Here is an 18,358-nt window from a genome sequence, read left to right on the forward strand (position 1 = left end):
GAAAGATATGTGCGTGTAGCACTGGAAAATTCCTGTGTAATGATGAGTACCCAGAAAGTCTAAAATGCATTTGGGTAGAATTATTGATCTGATGGGGAGTGGACTGTAGTTTACACAACTTAACAGTAACAACATCAAAGTATTCCGGATTTTCTCTTATACACTTCAGACTCTGTTAATGTCACACTGGTTTTTGCTTCACAGTTCCCAACATTTTGTTTTGACTCTGGCAGTTTGTAGCTCCTGAGGACCCCTAGTGGATTGTTTATGGTAACAAAAAGTAAGCCAACTGGTACTTACCACTGGCAGACAGCCAGATGGCTTCAGTGAGAATCAACTGTGCGCCGAAGGATCACGTGTTGCTCGGACAGACGCGGAGAAAATGTAGATGTTTGATGACTGACAGATAACTTACTTAAAGTCGACTTCTTGCAACGTATCCGGACACACGGGACGGTCTGTGCTACCGCGTTGACTGATAAAAATTGGAACAACAGAAGCGAAGAGAGTAAAGCAATGATGAAGTCAGGTAAGTGGCAGGAATCTCGTTACTTGTTGATCCTACTGGTCACAGATTTTAGTGATCCAGCGCTCAAGTCTGACCAAATAAATTACAAATCAGTAGCCTATGTATTTATTTCTTAGGGACAATGCAGATACACTACACAGTTAGAAGCAATGCAACAGATGTTACGCATATACTGAAGGGTGTCTAGCTGAAGCTATTTTGCAAACTGAACAGTTGAATAAGTGTGTTAACATATTCAAGATAAAAGCAACAGAAAAGATAAATAACAGACTGTGCAGGTGCATACCTGTGTGCCTTTTACAGATAAATTACTGGCAATCATAGGATTCTTTAGAAATGTAGCCTATTATGGTGTTTGGGACATCCAGGTGGAATGTCTCCTGTCTCTCATATATACAGCATATCTCACAATTGTCTGTCAGTCAGTGGTTGGTTCTGCCCAATCTCCAATTCAAAATCAATGAAATTGTTTTTGTGGATTTCTAGAGTCATCCAATGTCAAACTGTGGCTTGCTGAACAAGGAAATATATGATTTCCAAAAAGCAACATCCCTTCCTATCAGCACTTCAGCATGTTACTGTTTTATCCACCACAGAAGAATTTAAGACTCTAGTTCAGCCAGAAACACCAGTTTGCCTGACTCTTTTCCAGTCTTTGCTCCCTCCTTCATTTCTTTCCTACTCTTCATCTCCCATCTGCTCTGCCTGTTGACATGGGCCATTCGCTGGATTACTGTGCTGTTGTGTGGAGTGGCAAATAAATAGCATGTGCTATTTGAACCCCCTGGGGAGCAGGGGTTAGCACTTTACTGCAGTTTTACACTAAGCTGTTACTAGGTCAGGATCAGTGCTATAGAACTCTCATTGGGGGAACATCTGTCAGACTACTGAAGAAGCATCAAATATACCATCCAGATATTCAGAGTATGCTTTTATTGTGTCAGATTAGATCCATAATCTTTTTGCTGTGTTTCAGATTTGAAAATATTTTCTAGCCTATACAATAGGCTCTGATTCAGATCAGATTTACACAAAATCTCAAGTGCACATCTTTGGTTTTTCTCTCCTCAGGAATGCACAAGCCACCTGTGGCCCCCAAACCAAAGCTGATCCAGCCGCAGAGGCCAGGGGTGTCTCCCTCAACCCCAAGAAGAGACGGTCTCTCACTCCCGTCTCCTGGGGCACAGAGGAGGATTAAACCAGTACTGGCCCCCAAACCCTGCCTCTCTAAACTCACCACTGCTTTGGAGTCCAAACCACTTGCTTTAAAGAGCCTGCATCAAACATCTGTAACAGAAATGCCGCAGAACAAAGGTCTTATTAACTCCCAAAATGGAATACAGCAAGAGAACAAAAAGCCAGAATGGGATTATATTATTCCTATTTGTCTGTGTAGCCATGAAAAGTGCATGTGTATGAGGAACACATCAACAAACAAAGACAAAATGGAGAAAGACTTGAAAACATTGCATAAGGATAAAACTGAAGAAAACACAAAGTTTCTCCCTACATTGCGAAGTACTTTGGATAACAGCGGAGAGAAAACAGACAATGCCAAGTGCCAAGTGATGAACACTGCTTCCACCAATACCGACCTCACAACCCATAAACCTCTTCAAGAAACGTTTACTTTGGACAAAAATCTCAACACAGACATAATTAACAGGACTGTTAGACCATCCCTTCCTCACAGAACATGGAGCGATGAGGCAAATGGTAACGTAATATCTCAGAGTGCACCTGGGCGAGGACCAAAGGAAGATACTTTTGGCTCAGAGCAAATATCTTGTGCACCCCAACCCAAACCAGTCCCAGCAGTCCCTAGGAAGCCCATCCCTGTCCCTGTACCACGGAAACCCAGGGCGGCTGTGCTGGCCCGTCAGGAAAAGGTGGAGGAGGAGAGGGAAGAGATTGTAAGCGAGAAAGGGAGGGAAATGAACGTCAAAGAGGTGAAGGTGTCATCAGAGGGGAAGGGCAGCTCATCACCGTCTGTCAGTATACCTGAACCAGTATTTCTGTCTGTGAGAAAAGCTTGCGCTGGGCCAGCTCCTCCGCCCAAGAAAAAGCCTTTTCTGTCTGCACCTGACAACAAAGCACCAACCTCTGCTTCTCAGACAGTCCCAAAGGATGTGGAGGAGGAAGACCTGGGTTGGGACAGCAGCAGCCATGAGATGGAAGTATCGGTTGACAAGGAGGATGAAGAGGTGGAGAAGGAGGAGGAAGGAACACATGATCAGGAGGCAGTCTACACTTGTAGTAGTTCGCTCAGTCAACTCAGCCAGCCTCCTGCCATCACTGGGGCAGCAGAGGATGGGGTTGTCAAGGTTTCTCAGAAGAAGCCCCAGAGACGCAGCTGCCCGATGGCATGGATGCAGAAGAAGGAATCCTCTGAGGAGAAAGAAGAGGGGGAATTAGGAGATAATGGGAAAAGGCAGGACCTTCCTATACAAAATGGTGTTTTGAAGGAAAGAGTGAAGAGGGAGCTGCCTTTGCCTCCAGACAATAAAGCAAGCAGAAACCTCTTAACAGCTGAAACCACCAAGCATTCTCGGTCCAGTCGGAGTAAACAGAGAGCCAAGTCTTTCTCTGGTGCTGACCTCATTCGCTCTGAGGGACAGAAGAGGAACTCTTTCCGGAAACTTCTGGACTTGAAGCTCTCGGTGAAGAAGTTTCCCAAGCTGACAGTAAAAGAAGGCCAGAGCCCAGATGACGCTGCAAATGACAATGAACAAAGTGTGGACAGGGACCAGGAAGGATGTCAGAACTTCCACGAGCTTCTGCAGCCTGAACGCAAATTATCCTGGCCGCTGATTGGAGTAGAGCAAAGCGTGGACGGAGATGAGTTGTCTCCCGAAACAGAATATGCATGTTACTATGAGAACTTCCCTAACTACGAAGAGATACCAGACTACATGAATGTGCATATGGGAAGTGCAGTGACCTCGCCTCGGACCTCCTTCTCGCAGCCTGCTGCCTGGCAGATCTCAATGTATAATGATGAGGGCATTTATGAGGAGCAGGAGCCATATATGTCCCTCGAGAGAAGCACTGGCATGACATGTCAGACCCCAACAGAATATGAGAGGTAGATTATTATGATGCCTTTCATTACTGTCTCTGTGTCTTGTTTCTCTCAATAACTCACATCTCGATCGTACCTATGACTATATTGTACATTAGGGAATTCCCCTCGTTTTCTGAAATGAGGGCAGGAAAACACCTCCGTCTTCTTAAAACCATTCATCTGTAAAATAACTACTTTAGAGTGACTCTGTATCATTTGTAAAATGGGAAGATCACAGAGACTAATGTCACACTGACTCTTTTGTTGCAGATTCCTGTCAGGGGAGTTTAACAAGTATGGTGGTGCGTGTGCTTGTACCGCACAGTTGATGGAATGGGGTTGACCTCATAATTAAGATTGCACATAAAATATTACTCATACTAAGTTATGATCGGAGGCAACACTAACACTAGACAGTCTTTGGCCTAGAAGGCAGGAGTGTGTGCATTTAGTTCAAAAGGCCTTCTGTGTGTCATGGTGTGTTTGTCACAGGTGCTTTGTAGTAGAACTAGTTGAAACTTTTGGCCAACATTACAAAAAGACACATTTGTGTTATTTCACCTTGTAGATATTTTTTGTTTTATTTGCTCAGGTTTTAAGATATCTGTTGCTGAGGTACACTGGAGGTACACTGCCAGTAGTTTTATTTGAAAGTCGATGTGACCGTCTTTATAAAACAGTAAGGTTTGTGAATAAATCAGAGGAACAGGTTCTATAACAAGATACTTATGTTCTTTTTAACCATTTAACTTTTAAATGGTCAAAACCTGAATTTAAAAAAACTAAAATGTCTGCGTGTCCAAATATACATTAATTAGCTCTATTAGAAAGAGCTTTATTGCCAAGTAGAATTTTACATGTACGAGGGATTTGCTTTGGTGATAAGGTGCAACATGTAGACAAACCTACAGTTGACATAAATAAATCTAGAAAATTACAAATATGGAATAAAAAATGCAAGTTATATAAGAATAATAAAAATCAAAAAAATAATTAAATAAAACTCATATGTTGTTGATGAATGGCCAGTAAGCAGAATTCATTTGGAAAAATAGGATTACAGTTTGTGTAACTGTACACTTGGCCTTGCACAGCTTAGTGCGTCAGCCCTCTTTAGATCAAAATGTGCAGCAATCACATGTTAAAAGCACGTTGAGCAGCTCACAAGCGGAGACCAGTCACAGTTAAATGCAACAGCTATTGTAAACATACCACTGTGTGTAAGACACACAGACTCTGGCTTATTTGGGTTTGTTGCTTAGCCTCGACTTAATTCTTTTTCTGCAGTTTGGTTCAGGGAGGTGCCGTTGTTTCACGTGCAGTGCTCCCTCAGGGAATTGTGGCATTTGAGATATGAAGTTTGTATTTCTTGCAGTTCCCTTTTAGCTACTCAAATGTACTCAGTGTAGTGCTGCAAGGTTAGATTAACAAAGTGTGTGATGATCCTGGTTTGTGTGTGGTTTGGCCGTTCTTGGCAGCATTTAGCCAAACTACTGCTCTGTGACCTGAGGCAGGCAGCTGGACCCAGGGCTAGTGTTATGTGACAGTGTTGATGATTATCGTTAAATGTTTTTTCTTTCCGGTTGTGTCAAGTGCACCCTTTCCTGTGTGTTCTTTTTTTATGACTCCCACTTGATCAGAGCAGGAAATGTTTGAATACTGCTGAAAAGTTTTTCTTTCAAAAACACACTCTCCGTCAGATTATGTGCTAACACATTATTATTTCAAGCCCCATCTCCTTACCCCACTTCTATAAATAACAACCTCACGTTATTGTACTATTTATTCTAAAATGTGGCATGTGAGTGACTAAAGGTGTGTTCATTGTCATTCTCTGCATTCAGAGTGATAAATACCTGCAGCTGCTTCTGTGTGTCTAAACATATGTACATTGTTTTCATAGTCTGGCATCTGCCTCTATTCCACACTGACTTTAACTCTTTTGACAAAAGCTCTGTTGATGAGGAGGTGGCACCCCTGGAAGATGGCCCTGTGGATGATGACATCTTGCCCAATACCTCAGATGAGGAGGGCGAGGATGATAGCAGCTCTAACTCCAGTAAAGGAGTCCCTGAACAGCCAGATGAGAGTACGGTGAGAAGCTGAGAGTGTTATAACAGTTTAGTGCCTGGAAGTGCTAAAAATACTTCCTTTATCTCACAGGACATATGGGGAAGAACTTTTCTTCCTTTTGGCACTTTGTTAACTGTTTTCTATTGACCTCATGCATATCAGGTACATGCTGCATATATTTTGATGCACAGCATTTATCTGCTCTGAACCTTGTTTGAGTAAACATGACCTACACAGTGATTTATTATGGCACATTATAATTCTAAGTCTTTGTTTTTGTACCTTTTGTTAGACACAGGGTGGACAGAGGAAGAGCAAGATTCACCACATTGCCACAGAAATTATGACCTCTGAGAGAGTGTAAGAGTTTTATTTTGTTTTTCTTAAAAGAGTAGGTTCAGTCAAATTATGAAAAAACACAGACTATCTTGTCTCTTACGTCAAGGGGTGTTCAGCCTTGGACATACAGTACTGTGGAAAGAATTTTTGAAAATATACATGTTAATAGATTATATTTCTCAATTAACATAAAAGTGTCAAGTAACATCCACATGAATGGCAGGACCCAAAGTTTTCCAGGAGAACATTGTCCAAAGTATCATACTGCCTCTGCCGGCTTGCCTTTTTCCCATAGCTGCCATGTGTTCCCAACGTAAGCAATGCACACACATCCGGCCATACACGTGATGCAAAAGAAAACGTGATTCATCACCAGGCCACCTTCTTCCATTGCTCCGTGATCCAGTTCTGATGCTGAAGTGCCCATTGTTGGTGCTTTCGCCAGTAGATGGGGGTCAGGCATGGGTACCCTGACTGGTTGGCGGCTACGCAGCCCCATACGCAACAAACTGTGATGCACTGTGTATCAGAACCTGCATTAAGCAAGCATGCATGATGCAGGTTCTGATAGAAAGGTGTCGGAACACACTGTAGGCCGTCTGTTGGATTGAACCACACAGGCCAGACTTCGCTCCTCACATCACTGAGTCTTGGCCACCATGACCCCGTCACCAGTTCACTGCTTTAGACACCGATCACTGCAGACCAGGAAAAAACCACAAGAGCTGTAGTTTTGGAGATGCTCTGACCCAGTTGTCTCACAATTTAGCCCACACTTACACTTGCCGATTTTGCTTCTAACACATCAATTTTGAGGACAAAATGTTTACTTGCTGTCTAATATTTCCCCCACACGGACAGGTTCCACGGTAACGACATAATCAGTGTTATTCACTTCACCTGTCAGTGGTATTTGTCATAATGTTATGACTGAGTGGTGTATACTGCATCAGAAAGGTCTCTCATAGGCAGAAAGTTAAAGCAGACAGGTGTTTCCAGATGTAATGTCCAAGTTCTTTTGAAGAAGCATAAAGAAATGGGCAACGTTGAGGACCATAGACCGCATGCAGCAGTTGAAAAACACATCATGCTTAACTCCATTCGCGATGGGAAGATGTCCAGCAGTGCCATCAGCTCAGAACTGGCAGAAACAGTGGGACCCCTGTACACCCATCTACTGTCCGGCAAAGTCTGGTCAGACGTGGCTCTCATGGAAGACTTGCGGCCAAAAAAGCCATACCTTCTGGATGTGAAAACAAAGCCCAGCGACTATGCACCGAAACACAGGAACTGGTGCTCTGGACTAATGAGTCAAAATTTGAAACATTTGGCTGTAGCAGAAGGCAGTTTTTTTGCCGAAGGGCTGGAGAGAGATGCAAGAATGAGTGTCTGCAGGCAACCGTGAAGCATGGTGAAGGTTCTTTGCAAGTTTGGGGCTGTATTTCTGCAAACAGAGTTGGGTATTTGGTCAGACTGAATGCTCTTCTTAGTGTTGAAAAGTACAGGCAGATACTTATTCACCAATCATTGCCTTCAGTGAGGCATTTTATTGGCCCCAAATTTATTCTGCAGCATGACAATGACCCCAAACATAGAGCGAAAGTCATTAAGAACTATCTTCAGCATAAAGAAGAACAAGGAGTCCTGAAAGAGATGGTTTGGGCCCCCACAGAGCCCTGATCCTAACATCATTGAGTCTGTCTGGGATTACACGATGAGAGAGAAGCAACTGAGGCTGCCTAAATTCACAGAAGGACTATGGGGTAGTTCTCCAAGATGTTTGGGCCAACCTACCTGCGGAGTTCCTTCAAAAACTATTTGCATGTGTACCTAGAAGAATTGATGCTGTTTTAAAGGCAAAGGGTGGTCACACCAAAATATTGATTTGATTTTCTTTTGTTCACCCACTGTGCATTTTGTTAATTGATAGATATAATCTATTAATGTCTATTTTTGAAAACATTCTTACATTACAGCATTTTTTCCACACCTGCTTTTTTTACCCATCTTTTGAGATACCTGTCTCTGATATTTCTGCCTCCACTCCAATACATTTGAGGTAAAAATTAATGTCGCTTGTGGTGCTCACCACATTGAAAAATAACATTCAGCAGCAGCATCTCATTCGAGAAACAGCATTCCCATTACTCTGGATAATCCACATATGTTGTTATCGAAAGGTTTCACAGTGGCTGTTTCTGTGGTACAAAATGAAAACTCACAGCAAGGTCTCTGTGTATTATGTAACACAAGGGACATTGTTTTTGGAGATACATTTGGCTAATTGTATTTTTGTAATGCTCTGAAGACGAAGAAGTATTAGGTGGAGATGGACATCTCAAAACAAATAAAACCCAAATTATCAGCATGGCTTCCTTTTAGAGGTTTTTACTGACTATACTCATCCATGATAACCTCTTTCTTTTCTGATGCTTTGATTTCCTAGGTTTGTTGGTGTCCTGAAGTTGCTTCATGTTGTAAGTACCCCTACCTGTCACCCTTCGCTTCACACAAAAACAAGCATGTTTGTTGTGATAAGAGCAGAAGCTGGTATTATTCTGTGTATGTTTTATCTATTGCTAGTCTACTGTCTGAGCCCACATTCTCCATATGTGTTTGATTATGCTAACCTCTGGGGCACACCCCATGCAGGATAAGACTGTGTGGAAACCCAACTCCCCTCAGTCTTGCTCGGACGGCTCGCATTCCTCATTGTTTTTCCCCACACTTTCACTAGTAGTCTGATCTGATGGTAACACTACACGTGTATGGACTTAAATGGAGTCATATTGTCTCCTCGTGGTGTTTTGAGAATTTAATCCGTAACAGATTGGAACCACCAAAATGATATGATGATCTGGTTTCTTTGCTATACTTCACTCAAAATTTGTTTGAGAAACAACATCAGAAAACACACCCTTGCATAACATAAACTATTTGTATCTATTATCAGACCTGTGTAACTCTAATTGACTTTTAATTGTCATATTAGAATCTTAAAAGTGAAACTATTTACTTTTGGATTCACTGTATTTGATTTTAAAAAAGTAATGAACATCTTTTCTTTCTCCAAGGAAAAAAAAAAAAGGTTCATGAATAAACTACTTTTAATTTGATCACAACTACAACCCTGAATAGTAGCTTGAGGAAGAGTTTAAAAAGATTGGACATTTAAACAATATACTAAATATCAAACACAGGAAAGCTGCAAGAGGAACAGGTATATAATTGGACATTAGAATACATAGGTGTTTGATAAAGATTACTCTTAAAGGCTGTGATGTTCTAGTTCATACGATGTGTGACACCCTATGAAGGTATTTGTAGTTGTTCCAAATGGCCAAACTTGAACCCGGCTGTAATAGAGAGGGTAGACACACAATAATCGCTTAAATGTGTTTTTTTTGGAAAGCATTAATAGTGTTGCATTCGGTTGTACACATAAAAACTGACAGAAATAGGAAAACAGTTGATTTGCTTGTCAGATGCTCAAACTATGTCTGGAACCCTTGAAAGGAATTTTTTTTCATAAACTGTTATTTTTCTGCTATTTTATTTTCACACAGAATGATGAATATTGTCATATGAGCAGATGTTTGGAGGGACAACGGTTGTGAAACCAGATTGTAGTAGGACTGACTCATAAACAATTACTCCTTACTGCAGAGCAGAGACAGGAAGTGCTTGGGTCTCTGTAGACATTAAAGGAATGGAGTCCAGTAATGAGGAACAGTCGTACTAAGTTCAAAAGAATGTTGAGGTTCTTTCTCCATCTCTACTAGGCACACAGCCAGCTTTTTGCGAGTTATCAGTTCATCATTGTGTTGCGTTGTTTACTCTTTCTGCCAGATGAAACCCTATTGTTTCCTAAATGCCAACTTCCCAGCAACAGAAATATAAAACAGCTTTGATATTTAACTTGAAAAAATAAATAAAGCTGTTTTGCCTATCTGATCAGCTTTTAAATGGCTTCAAAACAGTAGAGTTCATATAATATTTTCAACCCAAGTCGACAGCTTCTTGTTAGCACTGTTGCTAATTGTGTCCACTTCACTCTGCGTGGTAATACGACACTACCAATGCTTCAATTATTCCTTCAGTGTTATCTTGTCTTATCTCACGAAAGGTATATATATATATATATTTTTAATTCCCTTCCAAATCCTTTTCCATCACTCCTTCACTGTCAGCTGTTAGTAGATCACATGTGGAGCTCTCTACCGGGCACTCTGTAAGCAGTTTTACAGTATTTGCCATGTGTGCTCATAAACCAGAAGCAGAAACAGCACCCTGAGGTTCTCTTCTCTGCTTTTTTTTATCTTGATTCACTTTATCCTGGAAATTTAAGTTCATGCGTCAACATGTATTTCTCTTTCTTTGTCTTTTATATTTCAGCTTCCTGGAACTTATCTAATTTGTCGTGTTAGGACCATGTTACATGATTTGCAGAGCAGACATTTGTCCATTCCTTGCACTTAATTAAGATTCATTACCAGAATAAGATGGCTTTATTGCGAAGTAGGTTTGCAAATACAAGGAATTTGTTTTGGTGCACTGCATTTTCAAAAAAATCTCAGAGAACCATTTCAACAAAAAAATGTTTTGCAAATACATTTTTGACACACTCTGTGTTTTCCCCTGTGTGCTCAAGTTCCTGTATTTGACCATTTGACTCTTTATCTGTCTACAGGACTTCCGTGAAGCAGTGTCCAAAGCTTCTCGTCAGAGTGGGAAGCCTGTGATTGAGGAGCGACTTCTCAACCAGATCCTATACTACCTGCCACAGCTCTACGAACTCAACCAAGACCTGCTCAAGGAGCTGCAGCAGAGAGTGGCCAAGTGGTACAACAGAATCATTTAAAAGTTTTTAAATATATGTGTGATTGCTGTTACTGACTCAATGAGCAACTATACACCTTTACTATATGGCCAAATGTATGTAGGACCAATATTTTTTGCCTGTTTTTGGTCTGGGGCTGTTTTACATGGTTTTGGTAAGATGCCTTAGTTCCATGTAAAATAAATCTTAATGTGAGTATATACAACCCTGTTGGATGTCATGACAAAGTGAGCTCCATAAAGAAATTGCTTTTCAAGTTCGTGGTGCACAGAACTCTAACCTTAGCACGCCAACAAATAGCTGTGAGCTATTATTGGCCAACATTAGTGGCCAACTTCCCTAATGCTCTTGTTGCTGAATGGCAGAAAGTCCCTGCAGCTTTCCAAAATCTTGTCAAAAGTCTTCCTAGAAGGATGGAGGCTGTTGTAACACCATGTGTCTACATACTTTGTGTGGGTGTCCACATACTTTTGGCCCTGTAGCGTGTACCTGATGAAAAACGCATTCCTGAAAACATCTGGTTTTCCAGAGGCAGTACATATGAAACATATGTTAGTTACTGTATACATTGCATGATGATTTACTTAATTACTTATAGTACACATTGGACAGAGTATGACGTGAACCCAGAGAGAGAAGTTGGGTGTTTTACTGTCTTCCTGTGTTGGTATTGACCAAGAAATTCCTTTTGAAAGAGAAACTGGAGGCGCTTTTTACCCAAAGCCCAGAGTCACTAAAAAAGCTGCCACAAGCCTGTAACCGTATTAGCGTTTTCTAGTCACTCATGAATCTACTCTGCTGCACTTATTACACTTGTTACTGTTAGACTCACTGCTGTCCTCTGTAAAACAATAGGCAGGTGGGAACACTGAGGCAAGGGAACATGAGTAAGCAACTAAAGTGTTACACAGAAATAGTATTAGTTAAGGCGCCGTAAATTAAATAAAAACTAAGTATTAATAATAAGAAACATTAATTTTGAAAAAGTCAAAATTAATGATATTCCTATTGAAAAATATATTTTACAGCTTAGTTAGACATACATCTTCAATGAGGTGTCAGAGTATCTAGTTTATGTCATTGTCCTTTATTCTGTATACAGGGATGAGAAAGCCCAGCTAGCAGACATTTTCCTGAAGAAAGGGCCTTATCTGAAGATGTACTCTACATACATCCGTGAGTTTGACAAGAATGTGACTCTACTTGAAGAGCAGAGTAAGAAGAACCTAGCATTCAGCACAGTGGTACGGGAATTTGAGGTAACAAGGCTTGCTCCACCTGTTTTCTCTGTCTGAGTGGGTGTGTCTTTTGGCTCAATGAGGTTTCATTGTTTATGCATGTGTAGAGGACGTGTTTGTGAGTTTGTTCCTGAAAATTGCGTCATTTGTAATATGTGTCATTTATTTTGTCCAAGGCCAGTCCACGTTGTGCCAACTTGGCTCTGAAGCATTACCTCCTAAAGCCTATTCAGAGGATTCCTCAGTATCAGCTGTTGCTCACAGGTATAAAGAGTCATTTTAGGATATGTTTATATTTGTGTTAAACTTTTTTGACACATTATCTATTAGTCTAAATCAGGCTTCATTTAATTCCTTCAATTCACTTTATCAATGTAAATACAGGCTCCTAACCCTTGCATGTTTGATCAAGCTGTGATGTCTCATTATAGCCATCATGCTGCCCTCTGGTGTCCAGAGAAGTAAAAATAGTTTGTAATGTCTGTCTTGCCTTGCCAATCCTCATATAATAAGATTTTTGAAGTGCAGCCCAAATCAGATTTGGTGACATAACATGAGCTTTAACATGAGCGAGCTTAGTCTTTCATGAATCTAATGGATCAAGGGTTGACCCCTCAGTACCAAAATGTGAAGAATGTTCCTTGCGTCACTCTTGTATAATTATATTATGTAAAAACCTGCAGACCTTTTTATCCAGGATTTTAATTTCAGGTTACATTCCAGGAATTTAGTGCACAACACTGAACGCTTGTAACCCAGTGTACAAAGTAGTTGACTCTTATATGTCTGAAATTGTGTTTCAGACTATCTAAAAAACCTGTCTGAAGACTCAGATGACTACAAGGACACACAAGGTAAACCAGTGGCCTTTTTACATCTGTATACTGTAAACTCACCTGATGGTGTCAGTGGAATGGAAACGTTGTCTGTAATGTATGTGATGGAAACCTTTTCACATTTTGTATCCACACAGATGCCCTTGCAATTGTGAAAGAGGTGGCCAATCATGCCAACGATATCATGAAACAAGGGGTGAGACACAACAAGAAAACAGGCATTTTCTATTAACATGTTATTAAAATGCTCTGTACCAGTAGCTGATGTCTTTCTTTTTCCTGTCAGGATAACTTCCAGAAGCTGATCCAGGTGCAGTGCAGTCTAAACGGCCACCATGAGATAGTCCAACCTGGACGGGTGAGACAGTAAAGAATTTGCTTGGAGCTTGAACCTTTTGTAAACGACATTATACTTAATTTACATTTATCACCAAAGCCCTTTTTGCTAAATATTAATAAATTGTTCAGATGAAACAACATAATTAATACATTTGAGAACAATCTTCCTCAGCAGATGGAGTTTGCCCAGTTGTCATGAAAAAATTTTTCTCCTTGATGCACTTCTGGTCCATTTTGGCTTAGAAGTAAAAGTTCAGGCTTGATCTTGAAAGTAAGCAGTTAACAAAACAATCTCACTTCATGATCCTGAAGGACCTGTTTTCAAGGATCCAAATGAACTCAAAAAAATTAAAGTCACCAATTTTATAAAATAAATTTATGAATAAATGATTTGTTGTATATTGAATGTCAACTTATATTATGTTTTATATCACTTAGATGTAGACAAAAAGTAAAAAGCAACAGCACAGTACATCAGAATTGTTGCTGGGCAGCATTGTAAAATTGACAACATTTGTATATCTAACATTATATTCAGGATTATGGACAAGGGGGCTTTGTACAGCACTACATAATTTGTATTTACTGGTAGAGAAAAAGAAGGCAGATTACATTTTGACAGTAGGGATGACGGGGAAAAGGATTACCAACCAAACCTCTTATTGCAATAAATATCATCTCTATTTTGTCTTTCCATATATATCATATATACTACATTATTAGTTTGTTTTTTAAGCCATAAAATGTGAAGCTTCAATGTAATGATAATTATAATGAACAGGAAATCACATTACATTACATTTATATAGCTGATGCTTTTATCCGAAGCCACTAAGTGCATTCAACCATGTGGATCCATAAATTGCAAGAATCATGCAAATACATCAACTTCATCAAACATGCTAAATTGCTTCAAGTGCTACATTTAGAAACAATACAACAGATGAGTTTTCAGTCTGCAACGAAGATGTGTACATGTTCTGCTGTCTTGATGTCAGTGGGGAGCTCATTCTACCATTGTGGAGCCAGGATTGCAAACAATGGTAGATGGCACCCACATAGTGAGGGAGCAGCAAGCTTTTTGGGAGAACTACTTGATTATTTGCTTACCATTCAAATATTTTATTTTTTACCTTATGACTTGTAATATAGGGCTTCATTTTGAGACAGACATGTTTAAGTTCAAGAGTCAGAAAATGGCCATCAAACAAGCCCTAATGCGTTATATTGACATTTTTGTGCTCCAGATCTTCCTGAAAGAGGGTGTCCTGAAGAAGCTGTCCAGGAAGGTCATGCAGCCCAGAATGTTCTTCCTGGTACGATAATCCCTATCTCTAACTTCAATTACATTCTTAGCATGGTAATACTGCAATGACTGGATATTCTTCCTCAGCCAATCTACTGCACACTCTCTTACCTTCACTTAATCCAAATTGTGTTCTGTGAAGCTGATTCCAGCTTCCTTTTTGGGTTAAGGCTTTCTTTACTATGATGGCCATTATATAGTCATACATTCTTGTATATGTATAACATAACTACTGAGCTCTTATGCTGCTGTAAAGAGCCTAAGGAGTTAAAGACCAGAGTTTCTTTGACTGTCCTTAGATCAAGGCTCGAAGGTGATCCAACCTCAAACTGTGTAACAGCTTATATCAAAGCATTATGGAGGCTAATGAAACCAAAAAAGATTGTGAAATCAGTTGGGCTTTTACGCGTCTTTTCTTAATCTTACTCTGAACTCGTCTGTAGTGTATTAGATAAGACAGAATGACAGAAAGGAAATGATGTTTCTTTGTCATTTCTCCTTCAGTTTAACGACACATTGCTGTACACCACCCCTGTTCAGTCAGGCCAGTACAAGTTCAACAACATGTTGTCTCTGGCTGGGATGAAGGTGAGAAACCTATCTCCTTATTATTTCCCTCTAGTCTAAACAATAATATATATCTAGATATAAAATCACAAGATATGTTATATACTACCATCACTGCTCACAATGAAAATAATTACAGGTTAGCAAACCAAGGCAAGAGGCCATTCAGAATGAGTTGAACATTGAGAGCGTGGAGCGCTCCTTCATTCTCTCAGCGAGGTAATGATCAGAAACAAAAGATGTTTCTTGGTAATTTAATAATGTGTTGCTTCGTTAGTCATTTCATAACATCCTGGGTTTTCTTTGTAGCGCATAGGTGTGTGAATACTGTGCAGGTGTGTAGTCAGACCTTGTTTTCTCTCTGCAGTTCGGCCACAGAGCGAGATGAATGGCTTGAGGCCATTTCCACGGCGATCAGTGACTACACCAGGAAGAAGATCAGTTTTATATCTGGCAAGCCTCCAGAAGAGGTAAGAAAACATATTAAAAAGATGAACCTCATACATTTCCTGTTTGCAGTGTTTGAGCCTGTGTTGAAGTGACAAAAACAAACAAGTCTATTTTATAGTATGAGCAATTAGAGTTAACGCCTGTTTTTAAAAAAAAAAAAAAAAAAAAAAAAAATTTATAATCAGGTAGAGTGGAAGGATTTTGGTGATGGTGTGCCTTTGGGATCCAAAGCACCTATATGGATCCCTGACCCACGTACCACCATGTGTATGATCTGCACCTGTGAGTTTACCCTAACATGGAGGCGACACCACTGCCGTGCATGCGGAAAGGTAAGTTGAGAAAAAGTGGTGAGATTTGGAAAAAGTATCTTGCTTCAAAAACAAATGAGAAGAAAAACAAGAGCTGCTAAATAAGATGGCTTTTAAAACTGTGCATTAAATGATGAGCTAATTAAAACGTTATTACATTATTAAAAATAGGACAAAACACATTGATAACAATTGCTGTTGTAAAATAAGGACAAAAATAACATGTCATGCTTAATATCCCAACAGGTGGTATGCCAGGCTTGCTCCTCCAACAAACACTGTCTTGAATACCTAAAGAACCAGTTAGCACGAGTCTGTGACCAGTGTTTTGTTGTTCTTCAGCAGCAGAAATGTACGTCTGTCTTCCTTCCAACATTGTTTGTAATCTGATCCAAACACATCCCCATATCTTTTAATAGTGCCTTTGTCTGAACCATCAGTGTGGATTAGACACAGACATAACTTGTATTCTCTGTATTTTCTGTGCATTAAACAATGGAGTGTTCTGCATTTGTGTTCTTTAGGTGAACAAGCTCTATCAGCAATTGTGTCTCCTGGAACCAGAGCGACTTTTGCTTTTTCCAGGAAGCAGAAGAAGATACCTGCAGCCCTCAAAGAGGTGACTGATGCTTTGTCCTGATCAAAATTCACTGTTTATGACAATGACCTGATATCTCATCAGATCGGTTTTACTTGATTCAGGTGTCAGCCAACACAGACAACTCCTCCATGGGCGGGTATTTGCAGAGGTCAAAGGTCAATAAGAAGCAGGGGAAGAGGCTATGGTTTGTCATCAAAGACAAGGTCCTGTACACGTATGCTGCAAGTGAGGTAAAGTCTCTCCTATTTGTATCAACGATAGCCCAGTGTCATGTCATGATTGATCTAAAGGGAACTGATTTCATGTCCATCTAACATTGGTCTTTTATTGTCTCTTCTTACAGGATGTTGCAGCCTTGGAGAGTCAGCCACTGTTAGGGTTTATGTTGAAAGTTGATTCATCACAGAAGTTACAGTTTAAGCTTTACCACAAAAACACGCTTTACTATATTTTTAAAGCTGATGATGTCCAAACAGCACAGAGGTACAGTATAAAGACGGGCAACACTTATTGTTGCACACCATGACAGCAATAGTTGTACTAATAATATATGATAATAATATCTTTTTCTTTTTTTTTAAACAGATGGATCGACTCATTCAAAGAAGCCACTGTGCTTTAATATCAGCTCACAGTGTATGTTGCTGTTCAACATACTTTGTTGTTCTTGCCTGAAAAATGTTTTACCTCAATGCTATCTGAATTCTGCAAAAAGAATCTGGAGACACCATATTGCGTTAAAATCGAAATATTTAATTGCTTTATCAGACATACTGTAGTTATCTTTTACATTGTTTAAAGAGCACTCCTGTAGAGATGGCAATGGCAAAAACCCATGTCATGTTAGTACATTAACATGAATTGTTTCCATCAGGATTTTTGCAGATTTGGCTACAAATTTAGAATCATGCCACAATCATCTTTAGCTATTAGACACTTAGCCTTTGATTGTAACACATTTAATTACATTTTATTGTATCTGCTTGGATCTCTGTGGCATAGATTTGTAAATAAAACTCAGTGTCAATACATTTATAATGAATACTTGCATAACATGATCCACATTTACCAAATAATCTTTAGAGCTCAAAACAAATCACATAGGTGTTCTCACATAGGTGTTCTTGTTACTTGGGAATAATTACTTTATTTCACATAGAAGCTCACTGTTAACACACATTGCACACTCTTTATACTTGTTTAAGAACCTCTCACATTACATTATCAAAGGTTTGAATGAGTAAAGGTTCATTCACTGTTTGGACATAAATGTACAATAATGTGTATTGCACTTACATAACTCAAATGGCTGTACAGATCATATCCCTATCACACACACACACACACATATATATATATATATATACACACACACACTGTAAATATAGCAGATTGTAAATTAATGTATCGAAATTTCCATGAATCACTTATTGTTTTAATTCTGTCACTGTAATAAATTGTCCTGTTTTACTGTGCTTTTTTGGTCATGGTCATCTGTAGAGTGAAGGCTGCACATTAAAATGGTGGGAAAGCAATGTCTTAATAGCAACTGGAGAAATACATTACATAAATACTTACCATACTGTAAGTGAAAACCTTTTTGAGTAGATCAGATTAATTGTTTTTTACTGAAATGCTGGACTTTGAAATCACATCCAGAAATACCAGCAATTGTACCAGCAACTGTGGAGCACTGAGTAACCAGTGAAGAAAAGTACGTTCATTTAACATTGTTCACTTCATGAATCTCAAAACTCGGCCATCTGAAATCACAATACTACATCCAATGATTTAATAGCCTATGCTCTCTAAAATGTAACTCTTATTCAGAGTACGTTTTTATTACTCCTATGTCAAATGTTGTA

The 18,358-nt window shown here is 39.6% G+C and overlaps 1 protein-coding gene across 2 annotated transcripts; it reads left to right on the plus strand.

Moving 5' to 3' along the window:
* Positions 1-276: 276 nt before the first annotated feature.
* Positions 277-17,968, plus strand: LOC119893687 (FYVE, RhoGEF and PH domain-containing protein 6-like). 2 transcript variants are annotated; one of them, XM_038706005.1, is made up of 21 exons: positions 277-529; positions 1,601-3,614; positions 5,546-5,687; positions 5,965-6,026; positions 8,452-8,482; positions 10,696-10,847; positions 11,948-12,104; positions 12,260-12,347; positions 12,887-12,937; positions 13,057-13,115; positions 13,206-13,277; positions 14,506-14,574; positions 15,069-15,152; positions 15,271-15,350; positions 15,499-15,601; positions 15,767-15,913; positions 16,139-16,244; positions 16,417-16,511; positions 16,595-16,723; positions 16,837-16,976; positions 17,079-17,968. In XM_038706005.1, exons 1-21 carry the CDS (start codon positions 517-519, stop codon positions 17,113-17,115), a joined length of 3,831 nt encoding a protein of 1,276 aa, XP_038561933.1. In that variant the 5' UTR covers positions 277-516; the 3' UTR covers positions 17,116-17,968. The 2 variants fall into 2 exon arrangements, with proteins under 2 accessions (XP_038561933.1, XP_038561932.1); XM_038706004.1 differs by having other exon boundaries at positions 278-529; positions 5,959-6,026.
* Positions 17,969-18,358: the final 390 nt, after the last annotated feature.

This window comes from Micropterus salmoides, unplaced genomic scaffold, assembly GCF_014851395.1.
Source record: "Micropterus salmoides isolate LMB-PRFRI ecotype aquatic unplaced genomic scaffold, ASM1485139v1 Ms_hic_scaffold_8, whole genome shotgun sequence".
NCBI classification, from domain to species: domain Eukaryota; kingdom Metazoa; phylum Chordata; class Actinopteri; order Centrarchiformes; family Centrarchidae; genus Micropterus; species Micropterus salmoides.